Raw genomic sequence first — 16,208 nt, 5'->3', positions numbered from 1 at the left:
CAAACTCCCTCACTCTCTTCAATCCCACTCCTCACTCCACATCTTTCAAACAGCTATTCACCACCATCTCTTATCTTCCCCCATCCAAAACCTTGATCTTTTCTACCCCCATTAATTCACCCCAGATCCACTTTTTTGAAATACCGACTTCTTTCCTGGAAGTCCTAGCAGTGTCCATGTGTTTTATACTTCTCCCACCCCCCACTCCTCCCCCCAAGCCCTCGCCCTCCCACAGATCTCTCGATGTCCCTGTTCTCAAATGTTTTACTTGTGTGCTTCCCTCTCTCTCCCCATCTTGTCTCCCGCTCCCTTTATTAAACTGTGCTCGCGAAGCGAAAAGCGGGGTTAACCATTCAGTTGCGTACGTGTGCCATGTGCCGTATGTATGCAGTGTCTGCATTTTACAAAATTCATTTTGTCGGCAACTGTTGGTCCGACTGACATGAAATTTTCACCATTAGAGGGCCTCCTCTTGTAGAATATTTTAATGACTATTATGACGTCGTAGGTCACGTGGTACAGGCGCCATCTTGGAAAAACAGAAAAATGTCTATCTGAAACCACTCCATGGAAAAAATTGAGACCTGGGTCATTGTCAACTACTCCCCATGGGGAATAAGATATGTTAATGATGATGTCATCGGTGCCTTCGTTATGACATTATAATTCGAAAAATACAACATTTATGCGATCATTATTTAAAAAAAAATTCTGCAACTGTTGGTTTGATGGACACGAAATTTTCACCATCGATGCGCCTCCTCCTTTGGAATATTTTAATGATAATCATGACGTCATCGGTCATGTGGTACATGCGCCATCTTGGAAAAAGAGAAAAATGTTGCACCTCTATATCTCCAAAACCGCTGCATGGAAAAAATTGGACCCACTTTGACCCCAGTAGATCCCCTTCGACCCCGATGTTTTCATGCCGTGAACAAACTTGAGTTTCAACATGCTAAATAACACTTTATCCAAGTTTGGTCACAATCCCATCAGCAGGTGCGGATAAGAAGTCGCAAGTGTTTCCACGGACTGACGGACAGATGACGCGCTATCACATAAGCTCAACAAAATACATTACAGGTGAGATAATCAAATTGAAACGTCCGTTCACAATTCAAAATCACGCAGCAAGGTCATTTTGAGATTGTAAATTTATTAAATATAGAGTCTGAAAAATAAAAATCAACACGAAGTACGATGGGCGTGTCCGAGAAACAAAGAAAAACTGCAAAACAGAATTCAATGGGAACAGGTACACACACGCCACACGCCTCCCCACATGCCACACGCCTCCCCACATGCCACACGCCTCCCCACATGCCACACGCCTCCACACACGCCACACGCCTCCCCACACGCCACACGCCTCCCCACATGCCACACGCCTCCCCACACGCGACACGCCACACGCCACACGCCTCCCCACACGCGACACGCCTCCCCACACCACACGCCACACGCCTCCCCACACGCGACACGCCACACGCCTCCCCACACGCCTCCCCACACGCGACACGCCACACGCCTCCCCACACGCCACACGCCTCCCCACACGCGACACGCCACGCGCCTCCCCACACGCGACACGCCACCCCACACGCGACATGCCACACGCCTCCCCACACGCCACACGCCTCCCCACACGCGACACGCCACACGCCTCCCCACACGCGACACGCCTCCCCACACGCCACACGCCTCCCCACACGCGACACGCCACACGCCTCCCCACACGCGACACGCCACACGCCTCCCCACACGCCACACGCCTCCCCACACGCCACACGCCTCCCCACACGCGACACGCGACACGCCTCCCCACACGCGACACGCCACCCAACACGCGACATGCCACACGCCTCCCCACACGCGACACGCCACACGCCTCCCCACACGCGACACGCCACACGCCTCCCCACACGCGACACGCCACACGCCTCCCCACACGCGACACGCCACACGCCTCCCCACACGCGACACGCCACACGCCTCCCCACAGCCACACGCGACACGCCACACGCCTCCCCACACGCCTCCCCACACGCGACACGCCTCCCCACACGCGACACGCCACACGCCTCCCCACACGCCACACGCCTCCCCACACGCGACACGCCACACGCCTCCCCACACGCCACACGCCTCCCCACAGCCACAAGCCACACGCTTCCCCACACGCCTCCCCACACGCGACACGCCACACGCCTCCCCACACGCCACACGCCTCCCCACACGCCACACTCCATACACATGGACATGCCTCCACACGCGGACGTTAACCCACTGTTAAGTTTGGCCTCAATTAAAGGTCATGGGAAAAAGTAAAGGTCACGTGAGAGTGAAGGAGATAAATAACATCAAATTCATGAGCTCAAGTTATGGTGAAGAAAAGGATTTTCTAAGTGCACAAGATTTTTGACCTTTGGAACCAAAAATGGAATAATTTCATCTTTTGATTTGCGGTCGAAACTTGCAGCACATTTTGCTGAAATCCCTTCCGTGGTTCAAGGTTCTTGTGGTGGCAAAGTTTTCCAATTAAAGGGCACGTGACCTTACAGTTTTGACCGTTTTACCCAAAATGCAATCGGCTCAGGTTTTTATAACAGGCGACACTCGCGTTTGAAATCCCTCGTGTCGTACACGTGTTATCGTCGTAAGAAAAACCGATTACGGACAGACACGGACAAGCAACCTGGAAAATACAACGTGTGCGTGCTTCGGCTGCGGAGGCGTAATAAACACGGCAAACTCACCTGTACCTCTGGTAGTCTCCGTGCCGCAAGCCGTGCTGCTGCTGGGATCCTTTGATTGTGAATAAAACTTCAATTCGTCAATTCAAGGAAAACAGACAAATCGAAGCCGAAGCTCCGCAACGTCCCGGAAGCCGCAGACAACGGACGGGTTCAGGATCGTTTCCGTACCGAATGGATGAGTTCACCGAGTTCACGGACGAGCGGAATAAAACATTTGTACTTTACACTTTACAAGTTTTACACAAAATACAAACTTTATCTTCTGTAATTGTACCGGTCTCTTCCAGGTGTCCTTGGTCTTTCCTGCCATCGCCCTAATCATGAAGAGGTTAACAAAGGGAAACGGTTTAACTTAAACCATTCTTAACTTTCTTCCTTATTACATCCACATTCACCACTCACAAGGTATTTGTAATGTAACACCACGTGTGTCCAGGTTGAATAGTGATATATAAATAAATAAATGTCACATTCACCACTCACAAGGTATTTGTAATGTAACACCACGTGTGTCCAGGTTGAATAGTGATATATAAATAAATAAATGTCACATTCACCACTCACAAGGTATTTGTAATGTAACACCACGTGTGTCCAGTTTGAATAGTGATATATAAATAAATAAATGTCACATTCACCACTCACAAGGTATTTGTAATGTAACACCACGTGTGTCCAGGTTGAATAGTGATATATAAATAAATAAATGTCACATTCACCACTCACAAGGTATCTGCACAGTAACACCACGTGTGTCCAGTTTGAATAGTGATATATAAATAAATAAATGTCACATTCACCACTCACAAGGTATTTGTAATGTAACACCACGTGTGTCCAGTTTGAATAGTGATATATAAATAAATAAATGTCACATTCACCACTCAAGGTATTTGTAATGTAACACCACGTGTGTCCAGTTTGAATAGTGATATATAAATAAATAAATGTCACATTCACCACTCACAAGGTATTTGTAATGTAACACCACGTGTGTCCAGTTTGAATAGTGATATATAAATAAATAAATGTCACATTCACCACTCACAAGGTATTTGTAATGTAACACCACGTGTGTCCAGTTTGAATAGTGATATATAAATAAATAAATGTCACATTCACCACTCACAAGGTATCTGCACAGTAACACCACGTGTGTCCAGGTTGAATAGTGATATATAAATAAATAAATGTCACATTCACCACTCACAAGGTATTTGTAATGTAACACCACGTGTGTCCAGGTTGAATAGTGATATATAAATAAATAAATGTCACATTCACCACTCACAAGGTATTTGTAATGTAACACCACGTGTGTCCAGGTTGAATAGTGATATATAAATAAATAAATGTCACATTCACCACTCACAAGGTATTTGTAATGTAACACCACGTGTGTCCAGGTTGAATAGTGATATATAAATAAATAAATGTCACATTCACCACTCACAAGGTATTTGTAATGTAACACCACGTGTGTCCAGGTTGAATAGTGATATATAAATAAATAAATGTCACATTCACCACTCACAAGGTATTTGTAATGTAACACCACGTGTGTCCAGGTTGAATAGTGATATATAAATAAATAAATGTCACATTCACCACTCACAAGGTATCTGCACAGTAACACCACGTGTGTCCAGTTTGAATAGTGATATATAAATAAATAAATGTCACATTCACCACTCACAAGGTATTTGTAATGTAACACCACGTGTGTCCAGTTTGAATAGTGATATATAAATAAATAAATGTCACATTCACCACTCAAGGTATTTGTAATGTAACACCACGTGTGTCCAGTTTGAATAGTGATATATAAATAAATAAATGTCACATTCACCACTCACAAGGTATTTGTAATGTAACACCACGTGTGTCCAGTTTGAATAGTGATATATAAATAAATAAATGTCACATTCACCACTCACAAGGTATTTGTAATGTAACACCACGTGTGTCCAGTTTGAATAGTGATATATAAATAAATAAATGTCACATTCACCACTCACAAGGTATCTGCACAGTAACACCACGTGTGTCCAGTTTGAATAGTGATATATAAATAAATAAATGTCACATTCACCACTCACAAGGTATCTGCACAGTAACACCACGTGTGTCCAGGTTGAATAGTGATATATAAATAAATAAATGTCACATTCACCACTCACAAGGTATTTGTAATGTAACACCACGTGTGTCCAGGTTGAATAGTGATATATAAATAAATAAATGTCACATTCACCACTCACAAGGTATCTGCACAGTAACACCACGTGTGTCCAGTTTGAATAGTGATATATAAATAAATAAATGTCACATTCACCACTCACAAGGTATTTGTAATGTAACACCACGTGTGTCCAGGTTGAATAGTGATATATAAATAAATAAATGTCACATTCACCACTCACAAGGTATCTGCACAGTAACACCACGTGTGTCCAGGTTGAATAGTGATATATAAATAAATAAATGTCACATTCACCACTCACAAGGTATCTGCACAGTAACAGCACGTGTGTCCAGGTTGAATAGTGATATATAAATAAATAAATGTCACATTCACCACTCACAAGGTATTTGTAATGTAACACCACGTGTGTCCAGTTTGAATAGTGATATATAAATAAATAAATGTCACATTCACCACTCACAAGGTATCTGTAATGTAACACCACGTGTGTCCAGTTTGAATAGTGATATATAAATAAATAAATGTCACATTCACCACTCACAAGGTATCTGTAATGTAACACCACGTGTGTCCAGGTTGAATAGTGATATATAAATAAATAAATGTCACATTCACCACTCACAAGGTATTTGTAATGTAACACCACGTGTGTCCAGGTTGAATAGTGATATATAAATAAATAAATGTCACATTCACCACTCACAAGGTATCTGCACAGTAACACCACGTGTGTCCAGTTTGAATAGTGATATATATATAAATAAATACCAGATTCACCACTCACACGGTGCCTGCAATGTAATGCCATAGGTGACCTACTTGGATAGGGATATATAATTAAATCACTCACACACGCACACACACACACACACACACACACACACACACACACACACACACACACACACACACACACACACACACACACACACACACACACACACACACACACACACACACACACACACACACACACACAGTATTTGTAATCTAGCGCGACACGTGTCCACCTTGGATAGCGATTTATATAAACCAGCGAGAATCGTTTTGAAATCCACATCCCAAATTTCACTTGAACACGTTAAACGGGAAGGGGAAAAAGTGTGGAAAATTTCGCACCAGCAAACACTTCCCTTTATTTGGGCGGTGTATAATATCGTGTTTGGTGCCGAACATCTATCTATAATTCCAGTAATCTCTGTCTGTCTGTCTGTACGTTTGTTTGTTTGTCTGTGACCGCTGTTTCTCGACAACTACCGGTCCGATATACTTGAAACTTGCCAGGTATATTGCTGGGGACCCGAGGATGTGCCTTTTCAAGGTTTCATATTAATCGGACAATTACTTACCGAGCTATGTCCAAAAAACGATTCAACCAATCAGAGAGCAGCGAACGATCGCGTGTGCCGAACGTGGCGGGCACACTCTGCCTCGGATGGCACATTTGAGAGCGTATTCATTTATTTCACGTTTGCAAACTATGTTGGCGTTAAACTATGTTTTACAACTAATAAAAACGAATTTGCGATTCATTCGCTTTCCTGCGCGTTTGTGCACGCGATGGCGATTTCTTTACCAAACTCCGGAAGCTGTTCGCTTTGGACCAAACCATTGCATGTAAATAGAGGGGGGGGATTGTCACCACTCGTAAGCCGTTCGCTTTGGACCAAACCATTTCATGTAAATAGAGGGGGGGGATATAATTTTAGATATAGATATAGTACGGGCATGCCCTAGTAATAAAAACAAGCATTCTGAGTATTGCGCTGCAATACACGTCCCCTACCGGCAGTCTGTCGTCCGGAAAACTATTGGGGGAAATTACCAAAGTTCAAAGTGCCATAACTTTGTCAAAAATGATCGAAACGTCGTGAAGTTCGAACTTCATCTGTAACTTATCATGAGGAAACCACGTGCCAAGTTTGAAATCATTAGCATTAAGAGGTTAGAAAAAACGTCCGGAAAACTGTTCTTTGCGTGACGGACTGACAGACGGAGGGCAAACCTATAGTCCCCTCCGGTGTACACCGATAGGGGACTAATAAGCCCGCAAGGTCGCTACGTGGAGCAGCCTGTACGTATTGCACTGTGTGAATTATATAATTACCAACTCACTGTCTGAGGTAACTCAGCTAAAAATTATCCGATTTGCACCAAATAAAGTTCATGAATGGTTGCACAGACCCCTACTTCTCACTAAAAGGGGAAAAAGAATGTAAATTGGAGTTAAAATAAGCGATACGCCAAGGTCCCCCGCCGGTGAAGTGATGCGAGTTGACAAAGTAGAAGACGCAAGGCGGTCATCTTGGATTTTGATGTGGCGACCCAATTTTCAATAGCGTTCTTCCTTATGCGTAGATACACCCACACACCAGATTAGAAGTTAGTAGTTCGTTTATTTTTCAAGATATTGTGCTCACAAGGTTCAGACATATATATGGTGGTGGCCATATTGGATTTTGACGTGGCGACCCAATTTGCAATAGCCTTCTTCCTTATGCCTAGATACACCCACACACCAGATTATAAGTTGGTACTTCGCTTATTTTTCAAGATATTCCACTCACAAGGTTCAGACATACATGGCGGCGGCCATCTTGGATTTTGACTTGGCGACCCAATTTTCAATAGCGTTCTTCCTTATGCCTAGATACACACACACACGCCAGATTAGAAGTTAGTAGTTCTTTTATTAGTCCCCTACCGGTGTTCACCGGAGGGGACTATAGGTTTGCACGCCGTCCCTCCGTCCGTCAGTCCGTCAGTCCGTCAGTCCGTCAGTCCGTCACGCAAAGAACAGTTTTCCGGACTTTATTTCTAAACGCTTAATGCTAATGATTTCAAACTTGGTACATGGTTTCCTCATGATAAGTTACAGGTCGAGTTCGAACTTCACGACGTTTCGATCATTTTTGACAAAGTTATGGCAATTTTAACTTTGGGAATTCTGATAATTCTGATGATCCTTAACTCAGTGCCATTTTAAGTTTTAATTTCCTTTAAAAAAGATTTTCTCTGCAATAATTGGACCGATTGAGATCAAATTTTCACCATATCATGGACTCGGTCTGTAGAATATTTTAATGGTAATGATGACGTCACAGGTCACGTGGTTTGGGCGCCATATTGTTTTTCGTGAAAACACGAAAACTCCTTTTTCTCTGCAACGGCTGAACAGATCGAGGCCAAACTTTGCAGGCAGAATCGCATGCCCATGACGAACAAAAAAGTCAGTGAGCATGACGTCATGCGTCACATGGTTTCAGAGTTATGACGTTTTTAAGCATGAACCTTTAAAACCGAGCCCCTCCCTCATTTTTTATCCAATCGAGGGGAAACTTCACAGATCTGTTCCGCATGTCAGTCTACTAAAATGTCCTTTTGGAATTTGCGATAGCTCACGTGGTTTGGCAGATATCGTTAATTAAACGAAAATATTTTTAAAATGGATATCTCTTGAATCGCTTTATTGATCGACGTGAAACTTCATACTATAGTAGAAGTCATGAAGAGCAACAAGTGTGCAAAATTTCAAGATGATTGGATGTACGGTCTGGAAGCTATAAGTTGTTATTGCGTGAAGAAGAAGAGGCGTCAAGTGTGCGGATTTAATTATTTATCACATGTACAGACTGAAAGCATCGTTGGACACGACCTGTCGCGGTCATTTTAACCTCAAATAAAATTCTAATTTAAGATTTGTCAATAGCTGAGGTATATTAAGAAACGAATAAAACAGATTTGGTCAAATTCTGACTTTTTTAACTCGATCGCATTTGACAGAGTTGTGACAAGCTGAGGAAGAAGAAACCTCGCATCGGCTTCTCCAATGTGCCATAAAAAAATGGATATCTCTTGAATCGCTAGTACCTCAGACCATGAGTTGGTAATAATTTATATAATTCACACAGTGCAATACGTGCAGGCCGCTCCACGGAGCGACCTTGCGGGCTTATCAAAGAGGCGAGACACAAATGTCTCAGCATACCTCAGATCAAGTTTGAAAACCAGCATCAACCGTGCATAAATTTGCATATTCGATCATTTTTGACAAAGTTATGGCACTTTCAACTTTGGTAGGGGACATGTATTGCAGCGCAATACTCAGAATGCTTGTTTTTCAAGATATTGTGCTCACAAGGTTCAGACATATATATGGTGGTGGCCATATTGGATTTTGACGTGGCGACCCAATTTGCAATAGCTTTCTTCCTTATGCCTAGATACACCCACACACCAGATTAGAAGTTGGTACTTCGCTTATTTTTCAAGATATTCCACTCACAAGGTTCAGACATACATGGCGGCGGCCATCTTGGATTTTAACTTGGCGACCCAATTTTCAATAGCGTTCTTCCTTATGCGTAGATACACCCACACACCAGATTAGAAGTTAGTAGTTCGTTTATTTCTCAAGATATTTCGCTCACAAGGATCAGACATATATATGGTGGTGGCCATCTTGGATTTTGACGTGGCGACCCAATTTTCAATAGCGTCTTCCTTATGCATAGATACACACACACACCAGATTCAAAGTTAGTAGTTCTTTTATTTTTCAAGATATTTCGCTCACAAAGTTCAGACATATATATGGTGACGGCCATCTTAGATTTTGACGTGGCGACCCAATTTTCAATAGCATTCTTCCTTATGCCGAGATACACCCACGCACCAAATTAGAAGTTAGTAGTTCATTTATTTTTCAAGATATTTCGCTCACAAGGTTCAGACATACATGGCGGTGGCCATCTTGGATTTTGACATGGCGACCTAATTTTCAATAGGGTTCTTCCATATGCCTAGTTGCACCCATACACCAAATTAAAATTCAGTCCTTCGCTTACACGTGCACGCACGTACGGAGGGGAAAACCATAGTCCCCCTTTCGCTCCGCGGTGCAACGGGGGACAATAAGCCCGCAAGGTCGCTCCGTGGAGCAGCCTGCACATATTGCACTATGTCAGTATGTGTGAATTATATAATTACCAACTCACGGTCTGAGGTAACTCGGCGAAACATTATCCAATTTGCACCAAATAAAGTTTATGAATTGTTGCACAGACCCCTACATCTCACTAAAAGTGGAAACAGAATGTAAATTGGAGTTAAAACAAGTAATATTAACAGCTTTGACTTACCGCACTCCAAATTATAGTCCGGAAAACTGTTGGGGAAATTACCAAAGTTCAAAGTGCCATAACTTTGTCAAAAATGATCGAAACGTCGTGAAGTTCGAACTTGATCTGTAACTTATCATGAGGAAACCACGTGCCGAGTTTGAAATCATTAGCATTAAGAGTTTAGAAAAAAAGTCCGGAAAACTGTTCTTTGCGTGACGGGCAGGCAGGCAGACAGACAGACAGAAAGACAGAAAGACAGACAGACAGACAGACAGAAAGACAGAGAGATAGACAGACTGACAGAGGGACGGAGTGCAAACCTATAGTCCCCTCCGGTGTACACCGGGAGGGGACTAATAACCCAATGTCCATACATGAACCAAAATCATGTGTACAGCTTATGTGCATATATAATACATCGTGGTTATAAACCCGGGATCATTGTAATTGCACTGGGCCATGGACTAACACCCAGGCCTAAGGCCTGAGACCTGTGAATCTGTGCTGCTTCACTTGGGGTGGAGTCAGGGCAGGTGTCCAGCCAATGGGTGTAGAGCAGAGGAGTGGAGTCAGGGCAGCTGTCCAGCCAATGGGTGTACAGCAGAGGGGTGGAGTCAGGGCAGCTGTCCAGCCAATGGGTGTACAGCAGAGGGGTGGAGTCAGGGCAGTTGTCCAGCCAATGGGTGCACAGTAGAGGGGTGTAGTCAGGCCAGCTGAAATCTGACCCATATATAATAATATTTTCTAAGTTCAAAAAAGGCACAAAAAAGGCCCATGAAAAATTGGTGAAGTGCACCGAAACTCAAACATTTCCGTAATTATCAAAATAAAGCCAAACAATGGCTCAATGCAATGGATGCAGGTCCTCAATGCCAAACAGGAAATTAGAGCTGTCTCCCTTGACATATCACGTGCCTTCGATACGGTCTGGCACCCCGCTCTGCTCACCAAACTCTCCTTCTATGATATCCATGGAAATCTCCAAGCATGGCTTGCCGACTTCCTCTCTGGTCACAGCCAACGTGTGGCCCTGAATGGGTTTCTCTCATCTCCCCTTCCTGTTCAGAATGGAGTTCCTCGAGGCAGTGTTTTGGGCCCTGTGCTTTTTCTGGTCTTCATCAATGATCTCTCTGACTCTCTTGATAATCCTCTCTATCTCTTTGCTGATGACTCCACTCTCTACCGCTCCATTCTTCTTCCCTCAGATCGGCAGTCTGCAGCCTCCTCACTCTCTGAAGACCTGGACAAAATCACGGACTGGGCAAACAAGTGGAACATGTCTTTCAATCCCGACAAATCTCACACTCTCACTTTGTCTCTCAGAAAAGACCGACTGGACAACCCTCCCATCTACTTTCTCAACAATCCTCTCCAAGAAGTTCTGTCACTCAAGATTATTGGTCTCACTATCTGCCATGATCTTTCCTAAGGAAACCACATTTCCAAGCTGGCCTCCAAAGCCAGTCGCCGACTGGGCATCCTCCGTCGTGCGAAGTCCTTCCTTGGCACACCTGAGCTCCTCACCACATACAAGGCTTTCATCCGCAGCTCAAAGGAGTACTGCTCTCCCCTCTGGGCCGGTACTCCTGCCCGACACCGAGCTCGGCTTCACGCTGTTAAAAACCAAAGCTTTCAGAATCAATGGAATCTCCCGCGATGAAGCTAACTCCGAGGGCCTTTCACTCACTCACAGCAAGCAGGTTGGTGGTCTTTCTGTCTTCTACCGACTCCTTTCCAGCCTTGCTCCCCCAGCTGTCTCTGGGCTCTGTCACCCAAATATTCCTACAGGTCGCACAAGATCTGCCTGCAACCCTCTTATGGTTATACTGCCAAAATCAAGACTCTCTGCTCACCTTCACTCCTTCATTCCTCCTTTCTCCTGCCTCTGGAACAAACTCCCTCACTCTCTTCAATCCCACTCCTCCCTCCAGGTCTTTAAAACAGCTGTTCACCACCATCTCTTATCTTCCTCCATCCAAAACATTGATCTTTTCTACCCCCATTAATTCACCCCAGATCCACTTTTTTGAAATAACGACGTCTTTCCTGGAAGTCCTAGCAGTGTCCATGTATTTTATAACTCTCCCACCCCCCCCCCCTCCCTCCCTTCCCATGCCATGCCTGCTCCCCTCAAGCCCTCTCCCTCCCACAGATCTCCCGATGTCCCTGTTCTCTTCTGTTTTACTTCCCTCTCTCTCCCAATTTTGTCTCCCGCTCCCTTTATTTTTTGTGTTTTATGTGTCCGTTTGTTTTTTTTGTGATTAATGTTAGCTCTTACACGAGCCTTCGAGCTTTTATACAAAAAAAAAAAAATACATCACACAAATCTTCCTATGGGATCCACCAAACATCACACAAACATTCACATGGGATCCACCAAGCATCACACAAACATTCACATGGGATCCACCAATCTTCACACGAACCTTCCCCTGGGAATCACCAAACATCACACAAACCTTCCCATGGGATCCACCAAACATCACACAAACCTTCCTGCGGGATCCACCAAACATCACACAAACCTTCCCATGGGATCCACCAAACATCACACAAACCTTCCCATGGGATCCACCAAACATCACACAAACCTTCCCATGGGATCCACCAAACATCACACTAACCTTCCCATGGGATCCACCAAACATCACACAAACCTTCCCATGGGATCCACCAAACATCACACAAACCTTCCCATGGGATCCACCAAACATCACACAAACCTTCCCATGGGATCCACCAAACATCACACAAACCTTCCCATGGGATCCACCAAACATCACACTGCCCTTCCCATGGGATCCACCAAACATCACACTAACCTTCCCATGGGATCCACCAAACATCACACTAACCTTCCCATGGGATCCACCAAACATCACACAAACCTTCCCATGGGATCCACCAAACATCACACAAACCTTCCCATGGGATCCACCAAACATCACACTGCCCTTCCCATGGGATCCACCAAACATCACACTAACCTTCCCCTGGGAATCACCAAACATCACACTGCCCTTCCCATGGGATCCACCAAACATCACACTAACCTTCCCATGGGATCCACCAAACATCACACTGCCCTTCCCATGGGATCCACCAAACATCACACTGCCCTTCCCATGGGATCCACCAAACATCACACTAACCTTCCCCTGGGAATCACCAAACATCACACAAACCTTCCCATGGGATCCACCAAACATCACACAAACCTTCCTGCGGGATCCACCAAACATCACACTAACCTTCCCATGGGATCCACCAAACATCACACTGACCTTCCCATGGGATCCACCAAACATCACACTAACCTTCCCATGGGATCCACCAAACATCACACTGACCTTCCCATGGGATCCACCAATCATCACACTAACCTTCCCATGGGATCCACCAAACATCACACTGACCTTCCCATGGGATCCACCAAACATCACACTAACCTTCCCATGGGATCCACCAAACATCACACTGACCTTCCCATGGGATCCACCAAACATCACACTGACCTTCCCATGGGATCCACCAATCATCACACTAACCTTCCCATGGGATCCACCAATCATCACACCAACCTACCCATGGGATCCACAGTAACTCATTGGAGATCTGTTGAAATAACGTGAAAACAATATCAGGCAACGGTAAATATGAGATTCCGAGAATTGCAATCGCCAGCCCCGGATTCACCTGGACGATGTAAATTGTTTGGTTCACCTCGGTACAGGTAACATCGTCATCGTTAACATATTATGGTTGTTTGTCCCTTCCCTATCATTTTTTAAAATGCTGAGCGTCACGCAAGGACAGTCTTTCGTACGACTCGGCTGGGGTTCGAATCGCCCAATGTGCATAAGCGTTTCGTGACGTTTCATAACCATTTCGGTACGTGTTTTGTAACCGTTTCGTGACGTATTGTGTAATCGTTGTGTGACGTGTTGTGTAACCCTTTCGTGACGTGTTTTGTAACCGTTTCGTTACGTGTTTTGTAACCGTTTCGTGACGTGTTTTGTAACCGTTTCGTGACGTGTTTTGTAACCGTTTCGTGGTGTTTTGCAACCGTTTCGTGACGTGTTTTGTAACAGTTTCGTGACGTGTTTTGTAACCGTTTCGTGACGTGTTTTGCAACCGTTTCGTGGTGTTTTGTAACAGTTTCGTGACGTGTTTTGTAACAGTTTCGTGACGTGTTTTGCAACCGTTTCGTGACGTGTTTTGTAACAGTTTCGTGACGTGTTTTGTAACCGTTTCGTGACGTGTTTTGTAACCGTTTCGTGGTGTTTTGCAACCGTTTCGTGACGTGTTTTGTAACAGTTTCGTGACGTGTTTTGTAACCCTTTCGTGACGTGGTTTGTAAGTTTCGTGACGTGTTTTGTAACCGTTTCGTGACGTGTTTTGTAACCGTTTCGTGACGTGTTTTGTTACCGTTTCGTGACGTGTTGTGTTACCGTTTCGTGACGTGTTGTGTTACCGTTTCGTGACGTGTTGTGTTACCGTTTCGTGTTTTGTAACCGTTTCGTGACGTGTTTTGTAACCGTTTCGTGACGTGTTGTGTTACCGTTTCGTGACGTGTTTTGTAACCGTTTCGTGACGTGTTTTGTAACCATTTCGTGGCGTGTTTTGTAACCGTTGTCCAAATGAAATTCTCTTCAAGCGTCATGAGACATTCGGCCGACGGTGGGAGATCGACAAAGTAACTCGGGCGTGACGAGAAAATCTATGCCTATGCTACGGCTGCTCGTGTCGTGTTTAGTACATCAAATACCCAACAAGTACCATTCAATGTTTACGTCGAGTAACAAAGTTAAACATCTTAAACGGGCCACAAGGATACTTTCCACCGCGATAGAATTCTCGTCTCCCCACGTCCCATTCGCCTCAACTCGCACATTGCCGGCAGCCGAACACGAATCCGCCATCAGTCCACGTCCACGCGTCACTCACCGTCACCACAATCGAAACCGGAATCGGAAACAACACATGGCTCATTTGAGCGTTCGTTGTTTAACGATGCTAAGGTCTTAAGTAACACAAAAATAAATAAGGTGGGCGAATTTTCATCTTACATGACCAACATATCCGGGGAAAATTTCCTTTATGAGAAAAAGACTTTGAAATGGGAATACCTCAAATGGGAATAACTACTTTGAAATGGCTCTCATATTAACTCACCTCGAGCCACGCCCATGCGTTCTAATACCACTGAGATCTAATATGGACAAACTTCCGGACGATGTCAGTGCGTTTGCAGATGAGGCCAAGCGGCCGCCATATTGGGACTCCCAATTGACCGGAAATTCCATAGGGAACACGTGGATAAACCATCACAGATGAGCAGGATTTTAAATAAACTGTATTTTTGTTTTTTTTCATGTTGTCGAATATTTTACAACATAAGGCCGCATGTTTTAAATATAAAAATACACATTAAGGTCACAATAAGAATTATTTATATTTAATACAGTGGTGTGGCGGGCACAAGGGTCAATAATTCCGCGCACCGGTGGGTGGCGGTCCAGGCGGGGAACTGAAATACATGCCCCGCCTTTCGGCCGATCGGCCACGCCCGGGGGCAAGGCGTGGCCTCGGGACATATATGCGGCTCTAAGCTCGAGCCCGCCCAGTGCTGATATGCGAGCTTGTAATAAAGACTCTTGTTTGTATCCACGCGTTGTGGCCTACCTCTCTGACAATCGAGTCGTGTGTGCACAGCACCACACTGGTGACCCCAATTGGTTCAGCCGATGCTGACCCCCGAACGCGCCATGGCTACCAACGCCGTCGCAATCAAACTCCCGGAGTTTTGGGAAGCGCAAGCCGACGTTTGGTTTGTGCAGGCCGAAGCTCAATTCCAACTCCGGGGCATCACGGCGGACGAGACCAGGTACTACCACGTGGTCGCCGCCCTCAGGCCCGGCACGGCCGCCCGCGTCGTGTCCATCCTTCGGCGCCCGCTGGGCGACCACAAGTACAAGGCACTCAAACATCTCCTCCTCGCCACGTTCAGGCTCACGGAGGTCGAACGTGCCGACCGCCTCCTGGACCTTCCCGCCCTCGGCGACACACGACGATCCGTCCGGATGGATTTCATGCTGTCCCTGCTTGGAGACCAGCGCC

The 16,208-nt window shown here is 45.1% G+C and overlaps 1 protein-coding gene across 1 annotated transcript in view; it reads right to left on the bottom strand.

The window, feature by feature from the left end:
• SRP68 (signal recognition particle 68) overlaps positions 1 to 15,065 on the bottom strand; it is an 88,746-nt gene extending 73,681 nt beyond the window's left edge. Inside the window, exons 1-2 of the mRNA XM_068117972.2 lie at positions 14,926 to 15,065; positions 2,760 to 2,826 (exon numbers count right to left, since the gene is read on the bottom strand). Coding sequence (XP_067974073.2) covers positions 2,760 to 2,826; positions 14,926 to 15,010 — 152 coding nt within the window. The 5' untranslated portion in view covers positions 15,011 to 15,065. The remainder of the gene's footprint in view (positions 1 to 2,759; positions 2,827 to 14,925) is intronic.
• Positions 15,066 to 16,208: the final 1,143 nt, after the last annotated feature.

Source organism: Myxine glutinosa, chromosome 5, assembly GCF_964187855.1.
Source record: "Myxine glutinosa chromosome 5, kmMyxGlut1.1, whole genome shotgun sequence".
Lineage (NCBI taxonomy): Eukaryota > Metazoa > Chordata > Myxini > Myxiniformes > Myxinidae > Myxine > Myxine glutinosa.
The sequence above is the reverse complement of the archived record's forward strand: the minus strand, read 5'-3'. Positions and strand labels throughout refer to the sequence as shown.